General features: G+C 51.7%; 1 protein-coding gene across 1 annotated transcript in view; it reads right to left on the bottom strand.

Annotated features, from left to right (window-relative positions):
- Positions 1 to 4,052: 4,052 nt before the first annotated feature.
- AGPAT3 (1-acylglycerol-3-phosphate O-acyltransferase 3) overlaps positions 4,053 to 27,261 on the bottom strand; it is an 89,333-nt gene continuing 66,124 nt past the window's right edge. Inside the window, exons 3-10 of the mRNA XM_068965049.1 lie at positions 22,442 to 22,668; positions 16,654 to 16,823; positions 15,850 to 16,011; positions 14,938 to 15,091; positions 14,354 to 14,456; positions 11,671 to 11,746; positions 6,728 to 6,926; positions 4,053 to 6,174 (exon numbers count right to left, since the gene is read on the bottom strand). Of these exons, the coding sequence (XP_068821150.1) occupies positions 6,086 to 6,174; positions 6,728 to 6,926; positions 11,671 to 11,746; positions 14,354 to 14,456; positions 14,938 to 15,091; positions 15,850 to 16,011; positions 16,654 to 16,823; positions 22,442 to 22,619 (1,131 nt within the window). The 5' untranslated portion in view covers positions 22,620 to 22,668 and the 3' untranslated portion in view covers positions 4,053 to 6,085. The remainder of the gene's footprint in view (positions 6,175 to 6,727; positions 6,927 to 11,670; positions 11,747 to 14,353; positions 14,457 to 14,937; positions 15,092 to 15,849; positions 16,012 to 16,653; positions 16,824 to 22,441; positions 22,669 to 27,261) is intronic.

Genomic DNA, 27,261 nt, shown 5'->3' with positions numbered 1-27,261 from the left:
TGGCATCCAGAAGGCAGGGGCCTGAGGCGGCAGCTCCCATCCTGCCATTCTATAGTGTTGACGGCACATCCATGGCCGTGGGTTGGCCCAGTGGGTCAGGTTTTCTTACATAGTCCTGGGCAGGAGGGACCGATCGTTTAATCAGAGATGTCACTAAAGTCCTTTACCAGTAAGTGGTAACATTTTAGCACAGTCTGTGGGGACTATGATCCAGAGCTTCCTAGTCCTGAGTGGTGACCCAGACCCCAGGGGAGGTGGAGAGCCCTCAGGGCAGGTGTGCTGTGCCTTCCCAGACAGCGTTCCCCTCCCCGGGGTTCTCAGACCCACAGCACCCAGAGTCCCTCTAAGTCTCCAAGCCCTGGCAGGAGGTCTGGCTCCTATAAGTGGAACACCCTGCCAGTCGGTGGAACTGGAGCCCAGAGACAGCCCGTCTTCGCCCCCTTCCTCCAAGCTACCACAGGACACTTCCAACTCCCCACTGAGGTTTCAGCCTCTAGGGAGCACTTTCAAACCCTCACCTGTGCAACTGCCTGGCCCAGGCTGTGCTCAGGCTCCGTGCAGGGAGGAGACACGGGGCAGGGGAGCCCCCAGGGCAGGCTTAGGGTTTCATCCCTTTTCCTAATGGGGCTGTTCCTACATGACCACCTCAAGCTCTCCCCTTGCTATCTGGGATATGTGTGTACCTGTGTGTGTGTATGTGTGTGTGTGCACGCGTGCACCAGTACACATGTGTATGGGGGGGCCTGTAGGCATGTGCTGGTCCACACATGCTCTAAGTTTAGGATATACTTGCAAAGCCAAGTCATGGGTAGACACGTGTGGGTCAGGAGAACCTAGTGGAGCCTGGCTTTCCCAGGTCCCAGGGTGGATGCCCACTGCTGGCACTGGCCCCAGAGCAGAGAGGCATGTCTTCAGGGGCCTTGCCCAGAGCATAAGTGACACCATGAGTCTTTTAGTTCAATTTATTTTCACAAGACAGACAAATCAGACCCTGGAATAGCTCTTGGTTCTGACAAGAGTTTTTTTCTTTATAAAGAAGGGTTCCTGGGTTTTCTCCACAGAGTGAATTTGCTTATACAAAAAAATAGTTTTTGATATATACATGCCTACTTTGGAAACCCTTTTGTCCTAGATGGCTTTTCAGACTGGTTTTTAGGCAGAGGGGTCAGTGAGCATGCTTTAGGCACCAGCTGATCTTTCTGCCTTGCTTTCGCCTGACCATCGCTCTGCCTGAGTTCCCTTCCAAAAGCAACTTTCACAAGATGGAGAGGCTCAGAGAGTGTCATCACAGGATGGTCTCAAGAAACAGTCCAAGCCTCAGGGTGCCTGCAGGCAGGGAACCCAAGGGCCAGGAAGTGCCCAGGGAAAACCCTCCGCGGGCCAGCAGCACAGAAACAGGAGGAGGCAGGCAGTCACTGTCTCAGAGTGTGGATATTTTATCCCTCTCTTTCACAGCAGCAATTTTAATAAACAAGCATGACACCCACAGCATTCTATCTAGAAAATACTGCCATTCAGGCAGGCTGGAGCACACCCGAGTACAAAGCGACCTTTGCAGCACACGGCAAGTGCAGCCAGTTCTCGCAGGATACAGGCGTTTAGAGTCGAAGTTAGCTCCCACCCCCACCCCCCACCCCCGACAGGCTCCCATAGACCAAAAATACCCACTCTCCTCCACTACACAAAGCTGTAGCAAAATTGTAAAAACGAAGTGTACAAAAGGAAGCATTCATATAATACATTTGCACCCTGTATACAATTTATCACCCTTTGAAGCTGGCCAACGGTCAGGTACGGCAGAGGATCAATAATGGAAAAAGAACGCTGACATCTGTCCCACACATTTCGGTCGATGGTTTGTGTTGTTTTCCAAAGAGAGAGATTTTCATTTACAGTTACAGTACTTGCTGACGATCGTTATGATTCAGAAGCCAGTTGAATTTCCTGGTATGTAGGCAAGTAACATTTGATTGTCACCACGTACAATTCTGAGACAATAAATACAAGCAGATCAGATGCATTTCTTCATGGCATCAAGTAACTCCAGTTTAACACAATTTAGTGCATTTCAGTATCTCATTCACAGTTCAACTTCTGTCCTAAATACTTTTGCAAACAAAAAGTTAAGAAACTGAAAAGTTTATAGGAAAAGAAAACTCCAAGTAAACTTGTCATCACAAAGCTTCAAATTTTAAAGCAATTCAATTGTCTTTGAAAGGAGGGTGCGACTGCTGCCAGCCTGACTGGAGTCAACTGCCCTGAGTTCCTGGGTTCCCCCGAGGGCTCTTATTTCCTTCCCGTACGTTTGTGGGAATGCCTCTATTGCACTGAATTAGCTAGTAGCCAGTGCTGGGGGTGAACTCAACTCATGCATGTCCACCCCTGCATCAAGCAGAAGGCAGTGTGACATCACCTACCCAAAAAAGGTCCCAGTGTATTTGTGTCCTGGCCCTGACATGCAAGGATGTGGAACCCACAGGAAAGTCTGCCTGCCTGCAGCACCACTCATGGCCCAGGACAAGTCCGGGGGTGTCAGGGGTGTGGCTGGCCCCAAGGGCACTGGGGAGAGGCTTGCCTTTGCTTGGGAGATAACTTGTTAGAAAGGGGCAGGCACGTGGAGGGGGACATGCTGTCTTGAGAGGGAAGCAGGTGGGCATGTTGGGCTGATGGTTTTAACCCCTACGCCTGGTTACACTGCCAGGGGAAACCAAAAGGCACCACTACCTGCCATGCATGCCAGGGCTGCATGCCACGGTGCATGCCAGGGCTGCGTGCAGCTGTGGTGAGAAACTCACAGCACATGGTACACAAGGGTCGGTCAGCTCAGCTGAAAATCAGCCGGGCTCCGAAGACTCTGTGTGGCTTGTTTCTAGGTGTCTCAGGCAGAGACAAAGCAACGTGCAGAGGGACTTGTTCTTCAAACCTGACACGAACGGGGGTCACACGGGTGTGGACAGCTTGGAGACAGCACCTGACCTGTACGTAACTGCGTGCACCACTCTTCTGCAGGTGGATGTCGGTGCTCAGCAACTGAGAGTGAGAAAGAGCTCAGGCCATGGCGCACACAGGGGTCGGGGGTGACAGGGCAAACAAGGCGGAGACTCCAAACTGCCCTGGCAGGCGGTCACGCCTGCGTCACCTTCACAAGCAAGTACTACTCATGTCGCTGATTCAAGTCAAGTCATGACTGAGCAGTTCATACAGAGACCATCTCTTCAATCTGACTCTGCTGCTCAGCGGGGGGCTGTGGCTCAGACAGGGCTGTGCATCCAGCACACTGTCACCAAGGAGCTGATGACCAGGGTCACTTCTTTGGGGTTAAAAGTCCCTGAGCAGGTAAGCCTTTCCCCAGCGTCTGCTCACCTGCTCCAGGGCTGTCACAGGACCTTGAGGGGCGCCTGTCACAAGGTCACAGTGCTGCAGGCACCCTAGAAGCCCCTGGAGCCCCCCAGAGGGACGGCTGGACACACAAGGAGGGCCCAGGACCCAGACTCTACTTGCCAGGCGGCACCAGGACACGTGTGCCGAGTTCTGAGTCCAGGCCGCTGGGGCCTGAGCTGAGAAATACACCATCCAGCGGCCTGGACTCAGAACTTGGCCTTCATCAGGCACCCATGGGAGGGACCCAAGGCCTGGAGCTGCTGCCTTTCGTCTCTCCAGAGGGAGTGGGGCTGGCTCTGGAAGCTGCTGCAGCAACAGAGCTACACCCCCAGAGGCTCAGCAAACCCCTCCCCTGGCAGAGCGGTCAGCCAACGCCGTGGATTCCTGGTCCCACCCGAGCCGACCTGGGGCCACGTGTGTTGAATCTGGAGTACACCTTCCCTGGTTGTGACCAGGAGGACCGTCCCAACACTCAGCCTGATTTGGGACAATGAGAACATCAGTAACAAAGGAGTTAAAGGAAAAGAAATAAGAAAAGCACTGTTCTGAGATTTATTAGTTTAGAAAAACTAAAGGAGCCTCCCCCTCTTCCCTCTGAAGTGGATGAAAAGCAAAATCCACCCCTCCAAAAAAAAAAAAAAGCAAACATTCATGGTGTAATTTTTATTGCTCTCAAAGGGCTTGGTATTCAAATGCACAAGCTAATCTTCGTTAAATCAGAAGGAAGTCGCTGGGATTTAAAACCTACACATGGTCTCAATCTCCATTCACCCAGGAGTCTTCACAGCTGGTTACTGACTCAGTATAGAATTGACATATTGTGTATCAATTTCAAGGGGAGGGAACTTAGCTGGGAAGCAAGAACTATTAATTAAACGGTAAAAGATCTAAATTTGCACTTTCCAGGTAATGTAGCTTCACAGTAGTGCCCTTCAACTTCTTTCTTTAAGGTCTTCAGGGATGAGTGGATTAGCAAATCACACACACACACACACACACACACACACACACACACACACACACACACAGGTGAGCAGCATGTTGTGTGAAGAAAAACAAGATCTACGGGAGCCGCTCACCCAAGTGGAAGTGGCCTTACTGCGTGTCAGGCTCCACGCCCGAAGGGAAGCGGGAGGCAAGCTTTGTGGCAGAGGGTAGCTCCCTTCCACACTGTCTCAGTGCCCAGTCTTGAGAGGACGTGTGTGCCTTCACAGCACTGTGAGGGAGCACAGAACTGTGGGTCACACCCCTGCGACCTTGGTGCCATCACCAAGGTCACCGACCCAGAATTCAATAGTATCACTGTAAAGGCAATCTGCTGTTTCCACAGGTCTCCCCAGAATTCAGACTTAGGGCCAATGCATAATTATTTTTTCCAGTTTGGTTTATAATTTTGCCCATTCTTCTTTTGTTTTTTTTCCCCCCCTAGAAAATTCAACCTGCCTCTATTCTGAATGCTGGTTACAGGACAGCAGAGATAACACCCATTTTTTTCTTTCCCTTGCTAAAAAAGATGAGGGGAGTGTGACTTTAAAAAAGCAAGTTGAAAGTTTAAGAAGAAAGTCGGATGCAGGAGGGTGGCGGAGCTGAAGGGGCGGCCCACGCCCACCCTGCTGGGCAACCCCAAGGCTTCCAGTCCCGCCAGGCCAAGAGGCCCGAGAGTGCACGAAACACCTCCCTTTGGCTGCAGGCTGGAGAGGATGCTGCCCGGACTCTAGGGACTCCCCTGCCTCCCCCAAAGGCCAGCATCCTCCAGGACACACGCACCTGCTTGGAAGGGAGGTGACGGAGTGGGGAAGGCTCCCCACCTCTGGTTTCCATCAGGTCAACTGTGAAAACAAAACCTCTAAAAAGCTCCGAGTGAACAGTCTCCAATCACCTTTAGAAGACAGGGTGATGTTGCACCGCCTTTTCAAAGTATCTGCCAGCCCTGCATAGCGCCCCTGGCGCACCGGCCCTGCCGGGGGTGGGGGGCCGGCCCCCTGCGGCCCTGCCCCCGGTGGGATGAAAGGCCGCTGTCCGCTGGGAGCAAGGGGGACCGGAGCTAAGCTCCGGGCGTGGGCAGAATTCGACATCTCACCACGTTTTCGCTGGCTCCACTCGCTTTAAAACGGATTCAAGGTGTCAGCAGGCAGGTTTAGGTAGGCGCTCCGGGGGAGGGGGCGTGTCCCGTCGCAGCCCCGCCCAGTGTGCTTTTCGCCAGGCCACGTCCCCGCCGCCCGGAGGCCGGGTGCGGGCTGGTAGCGGCCGGTAGGTGCTCTGGGGGCCTGGGGACCCAGGCACACAGTTCTCAGCGGGAGCAGGGTGGAGAGTCCGCAGGGGGTGCAGGGGAAGAGGCGAGGGCCGGGGGAAATTCCCAAGAAAATTGATAAAAACCGAAAACGGGATCTAAGCGCGAGAAGAGAACGTTTCCAAAGCCTCCCTCGGGCCAGGTGAGCCCCCGGATCCCTGGGGGCGGGAACGGCCGCCCCCCCGGAGCAGGCGCCCAGCCCGGCTCTCCTGCGCAGGGGCGAGGCTGGCGTCTCCATCTGCAGGTCTGCCGACCGCTTTACTCTTGGCTCAAGTTTTATTGGTCAATATTAGTCACCAGTTAATAAGAAAAATAGTTTCTAAGTGTCTTTTTGTCCCGCTATAGATGTGGTGTTTTTAATTGAGTTAATTGGATACCACCGTCAGGTTCTGTGTGTTCAATCACAGCCATTAATTATTCCTTTTTCTTAAATTCTTGGTTTCCATAGCTGGAGCCTTTTTCTATTTCAGTCACTCCTATTAGTCGGCGGACTCCAAAGGAAGCTTTAAAACAGGAAAAAGGCTAGGTTAGCTGATCGCCGTGCCATCAAGCTGGAAAAGTCGTTTTGGGTGGGTGGGTGGGGGGCTGCCTTTGACCTCAGACTTTCCTGGGGGCGAGGCGCGGGTCCTCTGCCCTTCTCCCACCCAGTCAGACTGTGGGGTTGGGTAGCGGGGAGCAGCGGTAGGTGTGGGCCCACTGAGGCCTGCAGCGCCCTACACGTAGTGCCCCTGAGTCTGCTACAGCGCGAGCGATGGCAGTGTCCTGGGGAACCTCGGCCCAGCATGCCAGCCCACGCCCCCAACTGCCCAAGTGCAAACCCAGTGGCCAGGACCCTCCCCACGCAGCTCTTGGCCCAAGATGCCAGGCAGGTGGCAGGCCGGCTGGCCAGCTTTCTGGAGAGATGGCCCTGTGGCTCAATGGTCAGAGCTGCTCTCTGAGGCTGGCAAGGCTCGGGCTGGACCCCGGCTGCCGGGTGACCGTCTCCAGGCCTGGGCATGGCCACCAGCACACCGAAGGCTCCCACCCTTGAGCCGCGCCATCATTCCCCTTCATTACCTGCCCCGACAAACCCCAGGAACGTCAGGATCAGGAGGGGGGATCCGCTGGCAAAGACGCCCAAGACGAAACTGAAGAGAGGAGACAGGAGGAGCGTGGCCCAGGAGAGGAAGTTGAGGAGCGTCCACGGCCGGCGGGCGGGCTTGAACTGCTGCCCCGGAAACACACCCTTCTGGTTATATATCTCCTGCAGTGCATCCTGAAAGAGTCAACCGGACAGTGGCCTTCATGTGCGGCTGTCCTAACCCAAAAGCGAGAAATGACTCTACCTGAAGTGGATGGGCCACATGACACAGGCCACGGGATGAAGCTGACATGACCTTCATCTGTGGTTGGCTTCTATCAAAAGCTTGAGAAACATAAACCCTCCGATCAGGCAAGTTTCCTAGGAAAATGATCAGCCCGTGCCTGGCACACAGTAGGCACCTCCAAGCCCCAGGACTGCAGCGTCTCTGGCGACACCTCCAGAGCAAGGGTGGCAGCCACCGCTGCTGGGAGTCCATGGCCCGCCAGCTGTGTCATGCACAGAAAACTGCTTAACCTCTCCTTCCTTCGTGTCCTGGCGGCTAATGATGGCAGGACAGGGAGCAGGTGAGGACGTGAAAGCATCCTCGACAGGGAGATGGGGCCACGCTAAACATCGAGCGGCAGCTGCCTGATTGAGCAGCCGAGATGCCGAGATAGACTTCTCTGCGGCTGTGACACATCACGTGCCAGCAAGCACATACACTCACGATAGTCTGGGTTTCTGAAGAACCTAAGTGCCATACAATTCCATATAAATAAAAACATGTATGACGAGGCATGTGTCTGGGACCAAGTCTGGAAAGAACACCCACATGATCTTCATCACCTCAGGGGCTTGGGTCTCACCTCTCACCTTTTTCTTTTTTATTTTCTGCATTTAGCTTCTTCAGCTGTGTTTGGCATTTCATTAAAAACAGGGCAGGGGTCTTGACAAATACCCAGTGTCACAGCCTCTTCCAATGTGTGGTCAGACACCAGCTGCCCCTGCCAACCCAGGGGGCATGGGGCGGGCGCCATAGGCCTGAGAGCTCAGGAGCAGCTGCGACCCTTACATCTATGAGGATACCTCAGGGTGCCCACATGTGCCCCCCCCACCCCAAAGGCCCTTCCCGTGGGGTTCCAGAACATTTTCAAGCCCATTCGTTCAGCCCGCTCCACTCTGCCCGCCTGCCCCTAAGCAGACGATGCAGATGGTGGTAGTCTCTCCCGTCCCGACCTGTCAGCCATTCCTCACACACCCAAAGGCCAGTGTGCTCTCCTTCCCCAGGAGGATTTATGCCTGCACCCCGTGCATGGGCACCTCTATGACAGTGTCTGGGACCGCTCCTGTGCCGTGTGCTTTTCTGTGAGTAGCATCACACCACACGCCTACCGCAGTCTGCTTTTCATACACCTGCTTTCTCAAGATTCAGTTAGACTAAGAATATGCATGCAGTTCATTCATTTTAACTGTATCCCAGCAAATGACTAAACATAATGTATCTATTTTCTAATAATGCACTTTTAGATTATTTCTCACTTCCTGCTAAATAAGCAAATACTGTTGCTGGGAGATATCACTCTTTGTAAGAGGTTCCAACTTTTAAAAACTAACCCTGATCCAGAGACACACTCTCCTTTGCACCCTCATGCACACGTCTTTCTGCCCATCCACCATGGGACGGGCACACGCCGTATTCCTTCTCTCTTTTAATTGGTCAGCCTTGCCCAAGGTTTTCCATTTTATTAATAGGTTTAAAGAAAATCTTTTGGTGCACTGGATTCCTCTTTTGTAGCTTTGTTTTCTGCTTAAATAGTTTATGCTGTTATTATTTTCTTTGTTCTCTGTTTATTCTATTTCATGTATATTTGTGTGCATGTGTACACATATGTATGTACATACATTATTTTAATCTATCCCATCCCTGACTTGTGTTTCTTGAACCTGACAAAACCCATGTTCTTCAACTCTGGAGGTTTTATGGTTATCCCTGACAACTGCTCTTCATCGCTGTTCCCACCTTATCCTCTGGATGCTCTAATTGTTACATTCTGGACATCTTTTTAGTCCCTGGATCTTTTAACTTTCCTTTTATGTGTTCACTTCCCCTGTGATATGTGCTGAGTAATTTCCTCAAAACCTTTGTTGTTGTTATTTGCTAAGTTGTATCCACCTGTTTGGGACCTCGCGGACTGCAGCATACCAGGCTTCTCCGTCCTTCACTATCTCCTGGAGTTTCCTCTCATGTCCATTGAGTCGGTAGTACTATCTAGCCATCTCATCCTCTGCCACCCTCTTCTCCTTTTGTCTTCAGTCTTTCCCAGCATCAGGGTCTTTTCCAATGAGTTGGCTCTTCGCATCAGGTGGCCAAAGTATTGGAGTTTCAGCTTCAGCACCAGTCCTTCCAATGAATAGTCAGGACTGATCTCCTTTAGGATGGACTGGTTGGATCTCCTTGCTGTCCCAGGGACTCTTCAAGGGGTCTTCTGCAGCACCACAACTCGAAAGTATCAGTTCTTCATGCACAGCCTTCTTTATGGTCCGACTTTCACATCCTTACATGACTACTGGAAAAACTGTAGCTTTGACTATATGGACCTTTGTCGGCCAAGTGACGTCTCTGCATTGTCTAGGTTTTTCATAGCCTTCTTTTCAAGGAGCAAGCGTCTTTTAATTTCATGGCTGCAGTCACCACCTGCAGTGATTTGGGAGCCCAAGAAAATAAAGTCTGACACTGCTTCCACTTTCCTGCCTTCTATATGCTATGAACTGATGAGACTAAATGCCATGATGTTAATTTTTTAAATGTTGAATTTCAAGCCAGCTTTTTCACTCTCTTCTTTCATCAAGAGGTTCTTTAGTCCCTTTTCACTTTCTGCCATGAGGGTGGTGTTATCCGCATATCTGGGTTGTTGATATTTCTCCCAGCAGTCTTGATTCCAGCTTCTAATTCTCTCTTCAGCTGTATCAAATCTTCTATCTAATCTGTTAACTAAGATTTTACTGTCAATTACTAGATTTCTCATGCCTGTATATCTTACTTGGTTTTTCCTCAAATCTGTTCCATTTTTGATCGGTCTTACTCTTTTGTTTTCAATCCCTTCTTCTTTTAAAAAAATATTTGTTAATTTTTATTTTTGGCTGTGCTGGGTCTTTGCTGTTGCACGCGGCCTTTCGCTGGTTGAGGTGAGTGGGGGCGACTCTGGTTGTGGTGTGCGGGCTTCTCATTGCAGTGGCTTCTCTTGTTGCAGAGCATGGGCCCTAGGGTGCACAGGCTTCAGTCGTTGTGGCATATGAGCTCAGTAGCGGCACATGGGCTTAGCGGCCCCAAGGCACATGGAATCTTCTTGAACCACGATTGAACTCATGACCCCTGCATTGGCAGGCGGATTCTTCCCCCCTGGACCGCCAGGGAAGTCCTCAATCCCTTCCTTTTTGCTTAGTCATTTCAAGCAAGCTGACCTGAGTCTCTGCCTGGTGGTAGTTCCATAGCTGAAGCTTCGGGAGGGTTTAATTTTCTGTCTGCTTGTTGTGCTCATGCGTGGCGGGTCCCGGTTACGAGCGTGTCTCCAGCAGAAGTCTCAGCAGCTGAGCCTGGAGTCGTGCTCGTCTAGCTTTACGTGCGCTTCTCTCAGGGACTCTGGAGAGATTCACCTGGAGCCACTTTTTTATGCCGATATTTTAATTTTGTTCTTGAACTATGTTGTTAGTATGACGTCAATCCCCCGCATGTTTAAGGACAGCGCTGTGATTATGAATCACCAGGGAGATGTTTCGAGACTCAGAGGGGAAAGGTAAGCTTCAGAGTCACTCCCTGAGCTGGCAGGTTCATTTTCCAGTTTAGCCTCCATGAGGATGAAAGTCCAACAGGGTCCCAGCTTCATAAGGGTCTTCAGTTCTAACTTCCAGCCCCGAGTGAGGTCAAATCCATGTCTTTTGTTTCCATAAAACCACAGGGTGGGCAGACCAACAGACTCCGCGAGCTTCCACTCACAGCCTTCCCAGCTGACTCCTGGTCCCACGTCCTCTTTCGCTCCTGAGAGAGGTCCCTTACTCTTTTTTAGCACTTGTCAGTGCATTTAAAAGGATATGCATTTTATTTTTTAGTTTTAAAAGTTTGCTTAAATTCCTCTGAAGGTTTATGTTTCATACATTACTTGGTTGCTGCTGCACATGGGCTCAGTCATGTCTGACTCTCTGCGACACCAGGAACCCACCAGGCTCCTCTGTCCATGGGATTCTCCAGGCAAGAAGACATGAGTGGGCTGCATTTCCTACTCCAGGGGATCTTCCCGACCCAGGGGTGGAACCTGTGTCTCTTGCATTGGCAGGTGGACTCTCTGCCCTTGCACCACCTGGGAAGCTCCTGTTACTTGGTAAAAATCCTTATAAAAGGGTATGCATTTTATACTAGAAAGGCTTTCTGATTATCTAGGCCTCTCTGTTGCTGAAGATGAGAACCTAGTGCCCTGTATGTTTGTGTGTATGAAACAAACCGAAGAGTCAGGGGTGAGACATGTCAGGGGAATGGAGGAGGGGCTGGGTGGGGTCACCAAGAAGGCTGTCCTGTCATCTATAGTGTGTCTTTTACATATTAAATCATATGTATACACACACACACATATAATGTGTGTTGCATACCTACAATTTCTGTTACACACACAAAATGAAACAAATGTGGTATTATTGGCAATGGTTATACAAGCACTGTGATATCCAGTATACTTTTCTCCAGTTTGTTAATTTCTTGAAAGTTAGGAAAAATGAAAGGTGCAGAAAAGGATTGGAAAGAAGAATTTGAGAGTGGCACAGCATGCCTGTCTCTAGAGGCAGTCGGCGCGCTACCTGCCTGCCCTGTTAGCTGCCCCTTTGGGAACCTCTGTGAGACCCCAGGGGTAGGGTAGGGGTGGAGGTGGGGGGAGCTGGGTGCCTTTACCTTCTCCTGGTACAGTTTATGAAGCCACTGAGCTGCTTCCTTCTCATCCAGTGGAATCTCTTCCAGAGGAAATCTCCTGTTTCATTAAGAAGATTGAAAGCGAAGTAAATTACCAGATGATATCAAACTGGAACAGGGAAAAGTAACTTCTTGTGCATCAGGAACTTCTGTGAGACCCCTTTACCTTCTCCTGGTACAGTTTATGAAGTCCTGCCTTTTCTATTCAAAGTCCTGCCTTTTCTATTCAAATCTGACTCTCAATTTCTAAGAACACACAAACGTCAAAGTAACTTTCCCTCGAGCAGTGTCCCGTGCCTCGGAGGACTGTGGGGGATCATGATGGGCCCCAGCAGGCGCTTCAAATGTCCAGGAGCGCTGAAGCATTGCACGGGAACACTTCAGGAGTGTCCCCATGGACAGGAGCAGTTAGCTCCACTGGGCAGGCTGACTGTTCACTAGCCTCAGCAGGAGGTTTGGTCTTGCAGTTCATCTTTGGATGTGATCATCGCTGAGAGTGTCTTTCATGAGGCAAAGAAAACTTCATCTTTCACAAATGAAATCTACTTGCCTGAAAAGCTGAAGAGAGTTTGAAAATTTAATCTCACCTAACAAACTGCTGACTTCAACTGGGACAGTGGCTTATGTGTAAACCGGATCACCAGCTGAATTACCAGCCCCAGGATGGGAGGTGTCTACCTGTTAAGACCAGGATCTCTTTCCAGGGCACTGCAATACCTCAGGATCGCCAGCAGGGGCCGCCAAGCGCACTTAACCAGCGGACCGCTGCTGGGCCTGACTGCCTATGTCGGAGGGCCCAGGGTGAGAGAAGAGAGGAGAAATTTCAGCCAGAGGCAAATCTCCTATGTTGAAGGAATATCAACTTTTTTTTTTTTTTTTCTCTAAAAGTTGAGAACTTTGTGGGTTGTACTTATCCATTTTACCATATTCAAAATGTAAACAGGATTTTTACAAGCACACGCAATCGGACGTCTGAGCACACATCACGCAGCCTCCAGGAGACTCTGCTGTGCACTCAGAGGACAGAAGAAGACTGCTAACCCCCTAGTAAACAAAACGGTTTAGCTCTGTGGACCCGGAAGGTGTGGGGCACTGCAGGAGTCCCCAGACCCACACCGAGAGAGGTGCCACTTGAAGGACTCGTCACAGGCACCACCTCGGGACAGAAAGGAAGTCAGGAGAGGTTTGTCTGCAGAGAGGTGACTGCCCACAGCGTCAAACTCAACCGACTGTTCTCCCCTAATTGCACAGATACCACATACGGATTCTGTTGTGTGTCTGCTGTATGAAGCATGAAGTATGTAAGAGTTTTAAATGATGAGACAAATATGAATACTATCTCCTAGAGTCGACTCAAGCCACTTTGAGGATGGTGGCCCCAACAGCCAGCCATGGACACAGGAGAGCCTCAAGGCACCATCCCCATGGCCGTGGCCCTGCCTAATCACAGGCCCCTGGGGCATCTTCTTCAGTAGGGGATGGGAAAATGAAGCAAAACTCCACTGGGTCATGTGAACCTTGACTTATTTGATTACAGATATGTTCTGGACTCATTGGAATACTGCTTTTGCCCAAAACACCCAAAACGGTACACAATACAAAGCAGTAAGTTGAAACTTTCCAAAATTCTAAGAATATATCTATTAAGACACTGAATACAGCCCCTCGTTTTCTGCAACAAAGGAGAAAAAGAGCAGATGACAGCACCAGTCCTCTCCCACTGGAGCTGAATGTCCACGCGGAGGGCAGTGCAGCTTGGGGGCAGGCGAGAGCACCAGCCTGGAGCTGGACCAGGTAGGTCCCCCCTCCACCAGCTGCTTTTCCACCCGCCGGCTCTGACCATGGGCATCTGGGATGCCCAGAGCCCCTTACTACCCAGGGGCTAGACTAAGATCTGCCTCTCGAGGGCTCCCTGAGGAGGACGGGGACCTGCAGGGCCCCGGAAAAATCACCAACCGCTGGCGGCCACTACTGTGTGTCCACCACCACCCCCCGCCAGACTTTGTGGGTGTTTGTTTTCTCTTCCTGAGGCAGAGAAATGTGGAGGCCAGAGTGTGGCTGTGAGACAGGAAGGCCTCGCACACAACTCTAGTCCCCGGCCTTGGACTTTTGTTACAGACATGGATCCCACCATCCCAAGCAGCCCTGTGTTACCCAGCTTGATGTGCCCCCGTATTGGCTGCCTCGAAGCCAAGGGGGTTCAGGCTGGCTAGGATAGAGCCTGCCGACTCAGCGAGGACACGGCCCTGACCCCACCATCACTCCCAGGTGGTCTAGATGGCCGTACACCATGAAAAGGGGACCACATGGGCATGCCGCTGAGGATGGGACAGCTCGTCCTTCTGCCTATGAAAAGTCTACTCACTGCCCAAGGTTTAGCTCTCTAAAGCCTCTTCCCAAAAGCCTCTGCTCCCTCCAAGGGGAGGGATCACGCCTCCCTTGGAGCTTCTGGAACCTTCTGCCTGTACCTCACGCAGCCTCCTTTGCTCTGTACGGGCCCCACCATGCGCGGGTCCTAGAGGGTGGAATGCCCCAGCACCTCCACGTGGGGGCATCCGGGAGAGGGGAGGAGCCGAGCAGAAGGTGCACGCTGGCTTGGTCCCGGCCCCGCCCCGTCGGCCCTGGCCCCGCCCCCGCCAGCCCCGGCCCGGTGGCAGTAGCTGACCTGACACACATGTCCGCCTCGTACTTCTTCCCATAGAGGATCCCCAGCAGAGACGGGTTCTTGTTTCCTCGGAAATTCAGCGTGACGTCGTACACAGCTGTGACTGCAGGGAGGGCGCAGAGGGTGACAGGTGACATCCGGCAGCTTGGCCCACCGTGGCTCTCCACCTGGATGCCCGTTGTGAGGGTTCCCATCTCTCATTGGGGCATTTAGTTGAGTCACTTGTGTTTAAAGTTACTGTCTGGCTGTTTCCTATCCATCCTGTGCTTTGTCCCTTTCTTTGATTTTGCCATCCTTTTGGATTAATTGGATATATATTTTTTTCCTTTATAAGGTTTTCAGGTATATACTTTTTTTAAAATTATCACTTTAGTTGTTTTCCATTAACTAGTATTTTATCACCTCAAAAAATGACATGAGAATCTTACAACATGTAAATCCACGAACTCAGATCTCCTTTTAATGCCACTGGCATTCTGTATTTTACACAGAACTCACTGATTTGGTTTCTGGCAAATCACTGATTTCATTTCTCACTTTGCCGGGAGTCTGGGCTGGTGGTGGTCAGGGCAGGCAGCTCTTACCTGTCCCGCGGAGGCACTGGACCGCGGTGGTGAAGCCTTTGGTCCGAGGCAGCAGGTGGTACTTGAGGACGGGCAGCCCCTTGGAAGCGGCCACCTCCATGCTGACGCGGTGCTTCTTCTCCGTGAAGCGTGTGCCCTCACAGTACAGGAGGAACTAGGACATGGTGGGGGACAGAGGCCAGTTAGAGATGCTGCAGTCACATCTGTACACAGATGGTGGCAGCACTGCGCCTACTCCCAGGGAGTGAAAAGACACGTCCTGGGGAGAAGTGAGACTCGCTGTCCCTGGGCGCCAGCCTCCGGGTGGCTTGTGGAAAACAAAATCTTCCAGCCCTCTGCCTCAATGTGAGTTACAGACACCGAATGCATAAACAGCCGGTTCACAAATAATTGCCGTCAGAGACCAGAAAGAAGAATCAGAAAGAACTGATTTCAAACTGATTGATACCGATCATTTCAGATGGCTGTTCGTCAAACTCCAACCAAGGGGTCAGAAAGGACCCACCAGGCCCTGCTCTGCCCTTGAAGGGTGGCTGCTTTAAGTGCAGTGCAAACCTTCTAGGAATTGAAGTCCACGTTGACCCACAGGACTGTGGGTCACAGGGCTTGCCCTGACATCTGACTCCACAGAACAGCCTGGGTGCCTGGGCAGACTCTCCGCTAACATTCCAGGGGTGCTCCCAACTCAGCCCAGCAGGATCTCCTCTGTGTGGGCCCAGATGTGCGGGGCCCATCTGGGGCAGGTGGAAGCAGGTGGTCTAAGAGCGGTTCCCATGCCCGCAGGTGCATGGGGCGGGGCCGTGGCCCTGGAGCTCAGAGGCTCTTGTTGGCTTTACAACTAATAACCTGGGCTGCATTCCTGATGCCCAAGGTAACACAGCTTGTGTGGCCTTGCCCCGCTGTCTCACTCACCCACATGTATTCGGGGTAGTTGGCCAAGGACTTCAGGCCTTTGATGACGGTGTCCCGGTCTTCCTCCCACTTCCGTTTGCAGAACACAATCTCCAGAAAGTACCACGTCCAGCCAATGAGGGGCACGTAGAGCAGTTCCCTTTTCGCCAGGACTTTGGAACTCTGGAGGGAGGGGGAGCAGCTGGTGCATCATGGCCACGAAGTCCCCACGGGCAGCACCCTGCAGGCAGCCCTCAGCACTGGCTGTCATCGGGAGACCCTGACACTGAGCATGATGCCACTGGGATGGGCAGGGCCCCAGAGTGCAGGTGCCACTAGATGAGAATCCATGGGCAGATCTGCCCAATGCTGGCAGGCGGGTGCGTGGGCAGGAGGGGAGCCTAGAGGGTGCCCGATGCTGGTAGGCGTGTGCGTGGGCAGGATAGGTGCATAGAGGGTATACTGGGTCTTCAGGGCTGCTCTGGCTGCCAGGCTGGGGGCTTGCTGAGGATGATGCCAGGGCTACCACTCACTGGGCTTCCCTGCAGGGGACCCCTCAGCCTTTCTCATTTGAGGCAGCTGAGCCAACAGGGAAGGATTGCAAAGGAAATCTCAGGAGGGAGCCCTGGGGCAGCCTGCAGTCCCAGAACCCATGTGGTCAGCCATGCTCACACGCCTAGCTCAGAGGGACCAGGGGCTAAACACAGAGCAAACAAAAACTCAGAGCCCTGGAGACTTCAGACCCCCCAGGGAGCCATGCCAGCCCCTCCTTGGGACCCCATGTCGCTCACCCCACACCCTCCTTGGGACCCCTACGTTGCTTACCCCCAGCACACCGAAGCGCTCGCACATGGTCCACCCACAGAGGAAGTCGATTTCAAAGTTGTGGTTGAGGATGATGACTGCGTGCTCCTTTCCAAAGCTGTCCACCGTGGCCTGGTCGGTGAACAGGGTGCACTCCGTGCACGACCACCACTCCAGGAGCATGACCAGCTCTGTGGACACACGCAGGACGTCAGCCAGGTGCAGACTGCCACGCTCCGGGCCAGCCCTCCCTCCCTGCTCCCCGACGTGGGCGGGGCTTGCACAGTATCACCCAGATTGGGATTTTCTGCTGGAAATGAGTTTTGATGGTTTGTGTGTAATAAATTAAGTTTTCTAAACCTATAATTATCTCTCTAAGCAAAAGTCAGGGGAGAAGTCAAATGGAAGCAGAAAAAATGGGGGATTTCCCTGGTGGTCTAGTGGTTAGAAATCCACCTTGCAATGCAGAGGACATGCCCCTGGCACATGGTAACTAGAGGAAGCCCGTGTGCCACAGCGAGGACCCAGAGCAGCCAAAAAAAAAGAAAAAAAGCCAGAAGAAATGGAAGAGGAAACCCATTTTAGGTGGACTTTTTTTTGTAATCAACATATCTAAAGGACTTAATTTAAAATATATATTTTTAAAAATCAGATCTTCACTTTTCTTAAAAATCAAATAACCCATTGGATGAGATGGTGAACAAGACATTCACTTATTAAGAGAATACAGCACCATAATTATATTATTATTATTTCATTATAAGGTATTGAATACCAACTGTATACCAGGCACTCTGCCTATAAATGACATCAGATTCTAGCAGACAACTTGAGTTATTGTTATTATTATTCCCAAAGCTCAGAGAAAAAGTGGTGGAGTTCCAATCTCAGCCCCCCAAAACTAAGTCCGGGGCTCTGTGGAAAGTTTCAGAGGAAGCTCCAAAATACAGAAGTAAGTGAATAAAACCGGAGTTCCCCTCTGGGGGGGTCTTCGGTTGAGATGTATTAAGCACTGTTACTCTTATCCACGCTACTCTTTACAAAGGGTTGAGGTGGATACCTGTATCATCATGTACGACTATGGTCTTCACACGTGCTCTGGACCCATGGGGCGGCACACATTCTGTCCCCAGATGAGGCGGCTGGGGAGGTGTTGGGCACCCAGCCAGGCAGTGTCACACCCACCAAGGCCAGGCATCCTAAGAAGGGTGGCCTCAGACCACGAAGTGTAGCTCCCAGGCTCAGGATGGATTTCAGAGGGCCTGTCCTTTCCATGCTGGACACCAACCCATCGGTTTTCAGAGAGGACCAGCCCTGGGAAGCCTGAAGAGGCAGGACTGCCCAGCACTTCGCCAGTGGGCTCTCGGCCTGCTTCCCCTGTTGGCAGGAGACAACTGTGGCTTCCTCAGAGGCTGCCGGGGGGCAGGATGGGACTTGGCACGGGGGCTGGCTTCTCCTTCCCAATGAAGGTCCCCACCAGCCCAGGCAGAAGTGGGGAGACACACAGCTCCCTGCATGTACTGGGGTCTCAAATTCCTCTTTTACATGAGGTGGGACTGGATGGAAGGCCAGTTCTGAGATGACGCCTGCACACTCTCAAACCATGGAGAGGAAGGGCCATGAAGGGGTCAGCTCCAGGACACACTCGCCATAAGCTCCATCAAGGGACCAGGGCCCTGAGGAGATGGAGGCCCACCAACAGGGGCAAACTATGCCCCTGGGATAGCCCGGCCACTTCCATCCAACATTCAAGTTGCGAATAAAGGAACAGAAAGACAAGAGGTCCTCAACAGATACTGTTCAAGGGTGATTTATAGATGGCCAACACGAGAAGGTGCTTGGGATCTCTGGTCACCAGGAAAGTGCAGGCCAAAGCCACAGGCAGGCACTGCGTCACACTCACAGGATGGCTGTCATCCAATAGATGGACAACGTATAGCACGTGCCAGCGAGGATCAGAGGCCCTGGGACGCCCAGTGCTGCAGGTGGAGGTGTCAGCTAAACAGGGCAGCTGCGTCTATGCTCCAAACAGAGTAACCAGATGACCCAGCAATTCCACCACCAGGGAGATGCCCAGTAGAAATGAGAACAGATGTCGGTGTAGAAACTTGAACACGGATGTTCGTGGCAGTGTTATTCACAAAGCCAGAGAGTGGAAACAGCCCAGAAGGGCGACAACTGATGAAGAAACGGGCAGTGCACGTCCATACAGGGCAGCATCGTTCAGCCGAAGTGGGAACATGGGCCTGACACACAGCAGGACACAGATGAACCCAGGAAACATGGAGCCCTGAGTGTGGGGAGTCAGACAACGCCCACGCAGTGCATGATTCCATCACGTGAACCACACAAAACAGGCAAAGCCATGCGGACAGGAAGTAGACCAGTGACTGTGGGGCTTGGTAGGGGAGAGATGGCAGGGGGTGGGGGGAACATGGGGAAAGCTTCTCCACACTCTAAGTGGGTGAATTTCACTTCCTTATTGCTATTTAAGAAAAAAGAGGCCCAATGCTAGGCTGACCTGTCCCTCTGAAAGCACAGGTGGCTGCCGGGGACTTGCCAACGCCCCCACTCACACCCCCTCCCCAAGTGGCAGGGCCCCAGGGCTGGGACAGACCCACGAGCAGCCTGGTGATGGCCTGCTCCTGCGCCTCCTCGGCTTCCTTCTGGGAAGCCTCCATGTGTCAGCTGGTCAAGGAAGAGCCGGTGGCTAAGGCTGTTGCCTCTAGAGCAATTTGCTTGGGAACGAGGAAACGTCCTTCCTTATCACAGTAAGGACATTCAACCTGAGGCCTCCCTCTGCGCAGATATCCAAGTGCACAGTGCGGTCCTGTTAACTGTGGGTTCCAGGCCCTAAGCGGGCTCTAGAACTCACTCCTCTTGGGTAACAGACACTTCCCACCCATCTGACCGCAGCTCACCACTGCCCCTCCCCCAGCCCTGGCCACCACCGTTCTCTGCTCCGCTTCCCTGAGCCTGGCCATGTGGATCCCTCGAAGGAGGAATCAGGCAGTGTTGGTCCTTCTGCGACTGCCTGGTTTCCCTCTGTGTCATCCCCTCCAGGTTCATCCATATTGTTATAAACAGCAGGATTTCCTTCCTCTTGAGTAGTACTCCATTGTCCATATGGACAGCATTTTGCTTGTCCGTTGGTCTGTTGATGGACATGGATGCCATCTCCACATCCTGGCTATTGTGAACAAGCCACGGTGAGTGCACACCCTCACCTGGCAGCGCTCAGGACCCGGGCCTTTCTGGCCAGAACAAGAGGTCTGGCCCAGGTGGGGGCCGCAAGGAGGAACCAGCTTTTAGACAGACAGACACAGGCAGCCCTCTGCAGATGTTCCAAGCCCCCTGGGGCAGAGCCAGCTGTGGGAAGGCGGTGTGTTGAGGAGGCTCTGTCCCACCAATGGCCAGCATGGCCTGAGGGTGGCTTGGCCTGTTTCGAGATATATCGTCTCCCCGTGGATGGCAGGTGACTACATGTGCAGACAGGACTGACGGCATGATTCTTCTGCTCATGGTCAAGTTGGACAATTTTTTATTTTTAGCTGTGCCATGGGGCTTAAAAAATCTATTTCCTCAACCAGGGATTGAACCTGGGGCACAGCAGTTAAAGTGCTGAGTCCTTACCACTGAACTTTCCCTTCAGGAAAATTCTCAGCCACCATCTCCTCCAACAGTGCTTCTCCTTATTCACTCCTCAGGGACAGGAGTCCAACACCCGTTTCATAAACCTGCGTGCTCTCCTTACCTGCTTTAGCTCCTGTTTCCTAGTCTTCACCTTGCCATTCTACTGCAGGCTGTGAGCGCTTCATATTATTGTCCAGTTCACCCACTTGCTCACTAGCTGTGTCTAATCTGATGTAAGATTCACTAAGTTTTTTTCTTAAAAAAAATTATTATAATTACAATTTTCATGCTTAGAAGTGCTCCTTGGTTCTTCTTCAAATCTGGGGACTTTGGGTAGTCTTTTGTCTAAATCTTCCGTTGTATATTTATTGTCTTGAGTTCATATATGACTTGTTTCAATCTATGTGATTCTACTGAATTAGAGACTAATTCAGGCCAAACGCACATTTCTGTTTGCCTCTGTTGACCCCCATGGGCACTGCCAGTCTGCTCATTTCGGCAAATTTTACGGTCCTGGCTGAGACCCAGCCCGTCTCTGGGAGCTGCCAAGGCGGGGCCCTGGGAAGCAGTGCTCATACTCCATCTTAGCATCCTCTTCTGCGGAGAGGCGGGGGTGTGGCTGAGGGATTTCCTTTATTTACAGCCTTAAAAAAGCCAGCTTTACTCAGAGTCTGGCTGTGCAGAAGTGCTTTGACTTCAGAATGCTACTGTCAGTGGAGGCTGTGACTTTCACAAGTCAGCATTTGCCCTGCAGGCGTGTACCCATCTGCCCTGGCGACGCTGGTATGTGCTCTGCGTGGTAGTATTTCTAATTCTCCTTCTCACACACGGGAAGGCGGCCTTTTATTTTGGAAAAAAGCAGCTGGGAACTGAAACCTTCACCTGTTTATGGCTGGAAGCATGGGCGGGGCTGCTGTGCCCTGGTTGGGGCACGCACACCTGGACTTGGACACCTCACTGCCTGCTCAGCTGCCCTCCTACACTGGGGAGGGGGAGGTCTTGGGGCAAGTGCACAGACTCACCACTTCCCATAGGACATAAAATGGGTACTACCTGCTCTCCATTGTAAAAGAAAGGTGTTCTTATGCTAAGTAAATTGCACACGGTATGGAAAAAGCAGCAAGAGTCCCTCCCACCCCCACTCCCGGGACAGCCACATTTTCTGTTCTGACTTCTACACTTTCTAAGGAGGGACAGCTACACGCCAGTGCAGACATATCACACGTGTCTTTAAAAGTAAATCATGGTAGCACCTCTATACTTTGTTTTTTTAGCTTCTGTTTTCACCTAAAAATGTATCTTGAACTTGGTTCTCTATACCAGGAAAGAGAGACCCCCTGCTGGTCTTAGAGGCCGTGTGGGCCTCCATCCAGTGGATACACCACAGTTACTGGGCATTTTGGCTGCTCATTTTTATATTAGTTAATATAAAACTGGAAAAATGAATATATCTGTGCATATACATACTTTTATAGATATCTTTCTAGGTTACATTCTTATTTGGTGGAATAATTGGGTCAAAAAATAGAACTGTTTAAGTTGCTGATTGTTACGGGTCCAAAGAAGTGCCTGGGAACCCCAACCCGCAGTGTGTTCCCTCGCCAGCGGCGGGTCATCACCGTGCTTGCTAGTCTCTGACAGCTGAGGGTGACTCCACACACAAATGCACACACATCACCAGTGCACACAGGTAACACCTGTGCATGCCTGAACATTTAGTTAAGAGACAGGTAGGTCCAGAGAGAGATGCTGAAGTATTATTTGCACGTGATAACAGGCCACTCGAGGGGAGTGCTCCAGGGCTGGGGTTTGGAGGCCTGTGACTGGCCGCATGCTGGCAGGTGTCGGGCATAGTAGTGGTGCGCTGACACGGTGCTTGTTTTCAGGTGTCCAGGGTACCGTGTGAGACCACACGGAGCCACCGTCTCTGTGGGTCCAGAGGCTTGGGTACTGGGACATCGCATGGTTCAGCCCAGTGAAGGGCTCAGGCTGAGCACCCCCTACATTCCTCACGGCCAGGAGAGGCCCCCTAGTTCCAGACTGCGGAGCCCACGGCCATCTTGTCTCATCGTCACAAGCACTAACCCCCACGGGCCCCTGTGCCGGCTTGTTTGTGGCTGTCCTTGTCCCAGACCCCTCCCCGCGCCATGCCATGCCCAGCGCAGGCAGTACTCACGGCTCCAGAGCGAGTAGGCGAGGCGGCAGTTCAGCCGGCGGTACAGCTGCTTGTTGACGGGCCAGAGGACCAGCGTGCAGAGCTGGATGGAGTTGATGACCAGCCCGCTCACCACGAAGACGAAGCCGATGAGGAGGTGCACGACGAACTGGGTCTTCAGGAAGGCAAGCAGGCCCATGGCCACAGCTCAGTAGCGAGTGCAGGGTCCTTCACTGAGAATCGCCGTCCTGCAAAGAGAGGGCAGCGGTCAGCAGGGCGCAGGAACCCCAGGGTGAGGGGTGGCGAGTGGAGAAGAGGTCCACAGTGGTCCTGCCGGAGCCCAGATCCGTGGCTCCCACAGCACCCTCAGGCCCTTCCCTCCTGAGAGTGACGGATGGACATGTGGGGCAGAGGGGGAGCTGATACATGGTGCACACAGGCACCACACACACCACATACACACACCCCATGTATACACGCACCAACACCAGGTACACATTCCACATACACACACACACCATGCACACACACACACACCATGCACATACCACATATATACACAACATGTATGTACACACACACCACGTACACACACCACGCACACACACGATGTACACACCATGCACATACCACATGCACACACACCACATACACACCATGTACACACACATCACATACACACCATACACACATGTATAAACACACCATGCACACACCACATATACACACACACCACGTATACACACACAATGTACATACACACATGTATACACCCACACAGCACACAGCACACACCACATACACACACACCATGTACATACATACCATGCACACACACACACACCATGCACATACCACATATATACACAACATGTATGTACACACACACCACGTACACACACCACGCACACACACGATGTACACACCATGCACATACCACATGCACACACACCACATACACACCATGTACACACACATCACATACACACCATACACACATGTATACACACACCATGCACACACCACATATACACACACACCACGTATACACACACAATGCACATACACACATGTATACACCCACACAGCACACACCACACACCACATACACACACACACCATGTACATACATACCATGCACACACACACATGTACACACACACATACCAAATACACACACACCATGTCACACACATCACACACACACACACACCTCACACACATACCATGCACACAGCACATATACACACACCACATGTACACACACCTACCATGTACATATACACATATGTACACACAAACACCACATATACACACACCGTGTACACACACACACCACATACACACACACCACACATACTAAATATACACACACCATGTACACACACATACCATGTACACACCATGTATACACACACACACCACATACACAAACACCATGCACACAAATACCATGTATACACCATATATACACACCACACACACACACCCCAAATACACACACCATGTACACACACATCACATACACACACCTCATACACATACCATGCATACACCATATACACATACCACATACACACACACCATGCACACACCCTCATATATACAAGAAAGAAAAGACTAGAAAAATGCATACAAATATCAATAGCGATTGGCTTCCCAGGTGGCACTAGTGGGAAAGAACCCGCCTGCCAACACAGGAGATGTAAGAGACACAGGTTCAATCCCTGGGTCAGGAACCTGCTCCAGTTACTCTTGTCTGGAGATCTGCACGGACAGAGAAGCCTGGCGAGCTACCGTCCATGAGGCCACAAAGAGCTGGACGCAGCTGAGACGACTGAGTGCAGCACAGCGCAGCATGTTATCTCTAGCTAAAGGCATGACGGGTAATTTTTCTTTTCTTGTTTTAGCATCTTATTTAAAAAATAAAAACTACACATGAAATCACTATAAAACATTCAACTAATGCCTTTTAACTCACAAGCTATTGTGGACTTTTTTAGCTGAAAAGCCTTTGTTTTGGTCTAAGGCAGACAGGGTAACTCCCAGGGACCCAGTTAGCTTCTCCCTCCCTTCCCTTCAACACCAGTTTGGTTTCTTGGTTTCAAACGTGAAGCCAGAAGCTCACATTTTATGGCTGTACTTGTTCTGTGAGTGGCCCTGAAATCCTGCTGTGGACAGAAACAACAGAGCTGGGCACAGGACAGCCTGGCAGCCGCTGGCCGCCGCTCTACGTCCTCCAGAGAGGTGCCCACACTCTGGGGTGAGGGTGGAGCAGGCTCGGGAAGCCTCCAGGGTGGGCCATGCCAGGCTCTCCAGGGCACAAGCGGCCCCACTGCTGAATGGGAGACCAGGCCACATGACTCTAGAAGGTGCCCTCCGTCTGCCCTTGGGTGCCAAGTGGCTGCATGGGGGTATGGGGGGGTGAAGTCTGCGGCCACGTGCAGGACGCTAGGAGGACAAGGAAGGAGCCGAGGCCGGACACCGCCTTCTCCAACGCCCCCTTCCCCGTCAACGCTCCCCCACTCCTGCGAGGACCTCTTGGCATTCAGGCACTGGATCAACCTTCCTTTTCTAAAGGTTCACATAGAGAGGCTCACATGGTATCCATCTGTGGGCCCAGTCCGGCTGCCGTCCAGCCTCTGGTGGGAGCACCATCTCCAGTTTCTCCGCTCACCCATGCACCTGCTCACGGCAGCAGGTGTGCAGTCTCTGGCCCCACACTTTCCCTACAAGCCTCTGTGTGGACACAGCCCTCTGCTCAGGAATCCATTTAACACCTGCCAGTCCCAGTCCAGCCCCTGAATCTCTGGTCAAGGACGGCCATCCACAGAGGCCCTATGAGCCACACCTTTTTCTTGGACCGGCTGCTGCAAGTACGCACCCCCGTCTGGAATGGCTGCCCACCCCTGCCCAGGATTTCTGGTTGCCGTTGACTGTTCCCCCTGCTGCTGGCCACTGGCCTAGATTGTCAGCCTGTCCCCAGTGCCCGGATGTGGGCCAGACCTGTTCTAAGGAGCATTAGCAGTTGCAGTTCAGGCCCCCCACTTATCCACCCCCCATGAGAGCACACAGTGGCCACCATCTGTTTAGGCATCCCTGCCTCTCGCCCACCACCTCTGGGCCACCCGGGCCTGAATGCTTTAATAACACATCAGTCACAGATGCTAACTTGGGGGCCCTTCAATGACAGTGGGCTTACCAGCCCTGCCCCCTGCAGAAGAAACCCTGCTGCCCATTCAGCTCACATCCTCCCCAGCTCCCCCCAAGGCCTACAGACCAGCAAGGGGGAAAGCATCAACTCAGCAGCTCCCAAGGGCACTGGCTTGTGCCTACCCCTTGAAAATATTTTCAAAACTATATAATATCACAAGACTTCCGTGGTGATCCGGTGGTTAAGACTTCCTTCCAATGAAGGGGGTGCAGGTTCGATCCCTGATCAAGGAGTTAAGACCCCACATGACTCACGGTCGAAAAACCAAAACATAAGCCAGAAACAATGTTGTAACAAATTCAATAAAGACTTTAAAAATGCTCCACAGCAAAAATCTTAAATAAAAAAAATATATCACCAGACAAATTGTAAGTCAATTTCTACATTTTTAAACCCAAGTTTAAATATGCAAGGGGTATAAATTCTGGTATATTGTGAAGTTTCACTTTTTAAATATACAGATCTGGACTTCCCTGGTGGTCCAGTGGCTAAGAATCCTCCTGCCAATGCAGGGGACTCAGGCTCGATCCCTGGTCCGGGAAGATCCCGCACGGCGTGAGGCAACTAAGCCCACAGGCCACAACTACTGAAGCCTGTGGGCCTAGAGCCCGTGCTCCACAACAAGAGAAGCCCGCACGAAGGGAAGCCTGCACACCGCAACTAGCGCGGAGGCCCTGCTCGCCACAAGCCCACATGCAGCAACAAAGACCCGGCACAGCCAGATGAATAAATAAACAAATACACTTAAAGGAAAGCCTAAATATATAGAACTTCCTTAACTTACAACAGGATTACATTTCAATAAACCCACCATAAGTTGAAAATATCATTAAGTTGTTGCTGCTGCTGCTAAGTCGCTTCAGTCGTGTCCGACTCTGTGTGACCCCATAGACGGCAGCCCACCAGGCTCCCCCGTCCCTGGGATTCTCCAGGCAAGAACACTGGAGTAGGTTGCCATTTCCTTCTCCAATGCATGAAAGTGAAAAGTGAAAGTGAAGTCACTTAGTCATGTCTGACTCTTAGCAATCCCATGGACTGCAGCCTACCAGGCTTCCCTGTCCATGGATTTTCCAGGCAAGAGTACTGGAGTGGGGTGCCATTGCCTTCTCCGTCATTAAGTTGAAATATGTTTAATACACCTAACTTCCCAAACATCACAGCTGAGCCCCACCCACCTCAACATTCGCCTACAGTGGGCCAAATCACCTGACACAAAGCCTATTTTATAACAAAGTGCTGAATATTTCTTTTAATGTACTGAATACTGTACTAAAAGTAAAAAAACAGGATGGCATCTGGGTCCAGCACGGGTTGTTCACCCTCGTGATGGTGGGGCTGACGGGGCTGTGGCCACCACTGTCCAGCATCAGAGAGAGGACTTGACTGCACACCACCAGCCTAGGAGAAGGTTAAAATTCACAATCTGAAGTATGATTTTCACCGAATGTGTATTGGAAAGTCCAAAAATCATGATCTGAATCACCATAAGTCAGGGACGTTTTTCTCTTAAGTGTAGACGGTGGGATCTAAATGCCGCCGTGACTTGATAGCCACCACCACCATCCATTTTCAAAATACAAAAACAGTAAGCTTTTCTTTAAAAGTCAAGAAATGCATTCCATTTTCT

Source organism: Capricornis sumatraensis, chromosome 1 (genome assembly GCF_032405125.1).
Source record: "Capricornis sumatraensis isolate serow.1 chromosome 1, serow.2, whole genome shotgun sequence".
Classification (NCBI taxonomy): domain Eukaryota; kingdom Metazoa; phylum Chordata; class Mammalia; order Artiodactyla; family Bovidae; genus Capricornis; species Capricornis sumatraensis.
The sequence above is the reverse complement of the archived record's forward strand: the minus strand, read 5'-3'. Positions and strand labels throughout refer to the sequence as shown.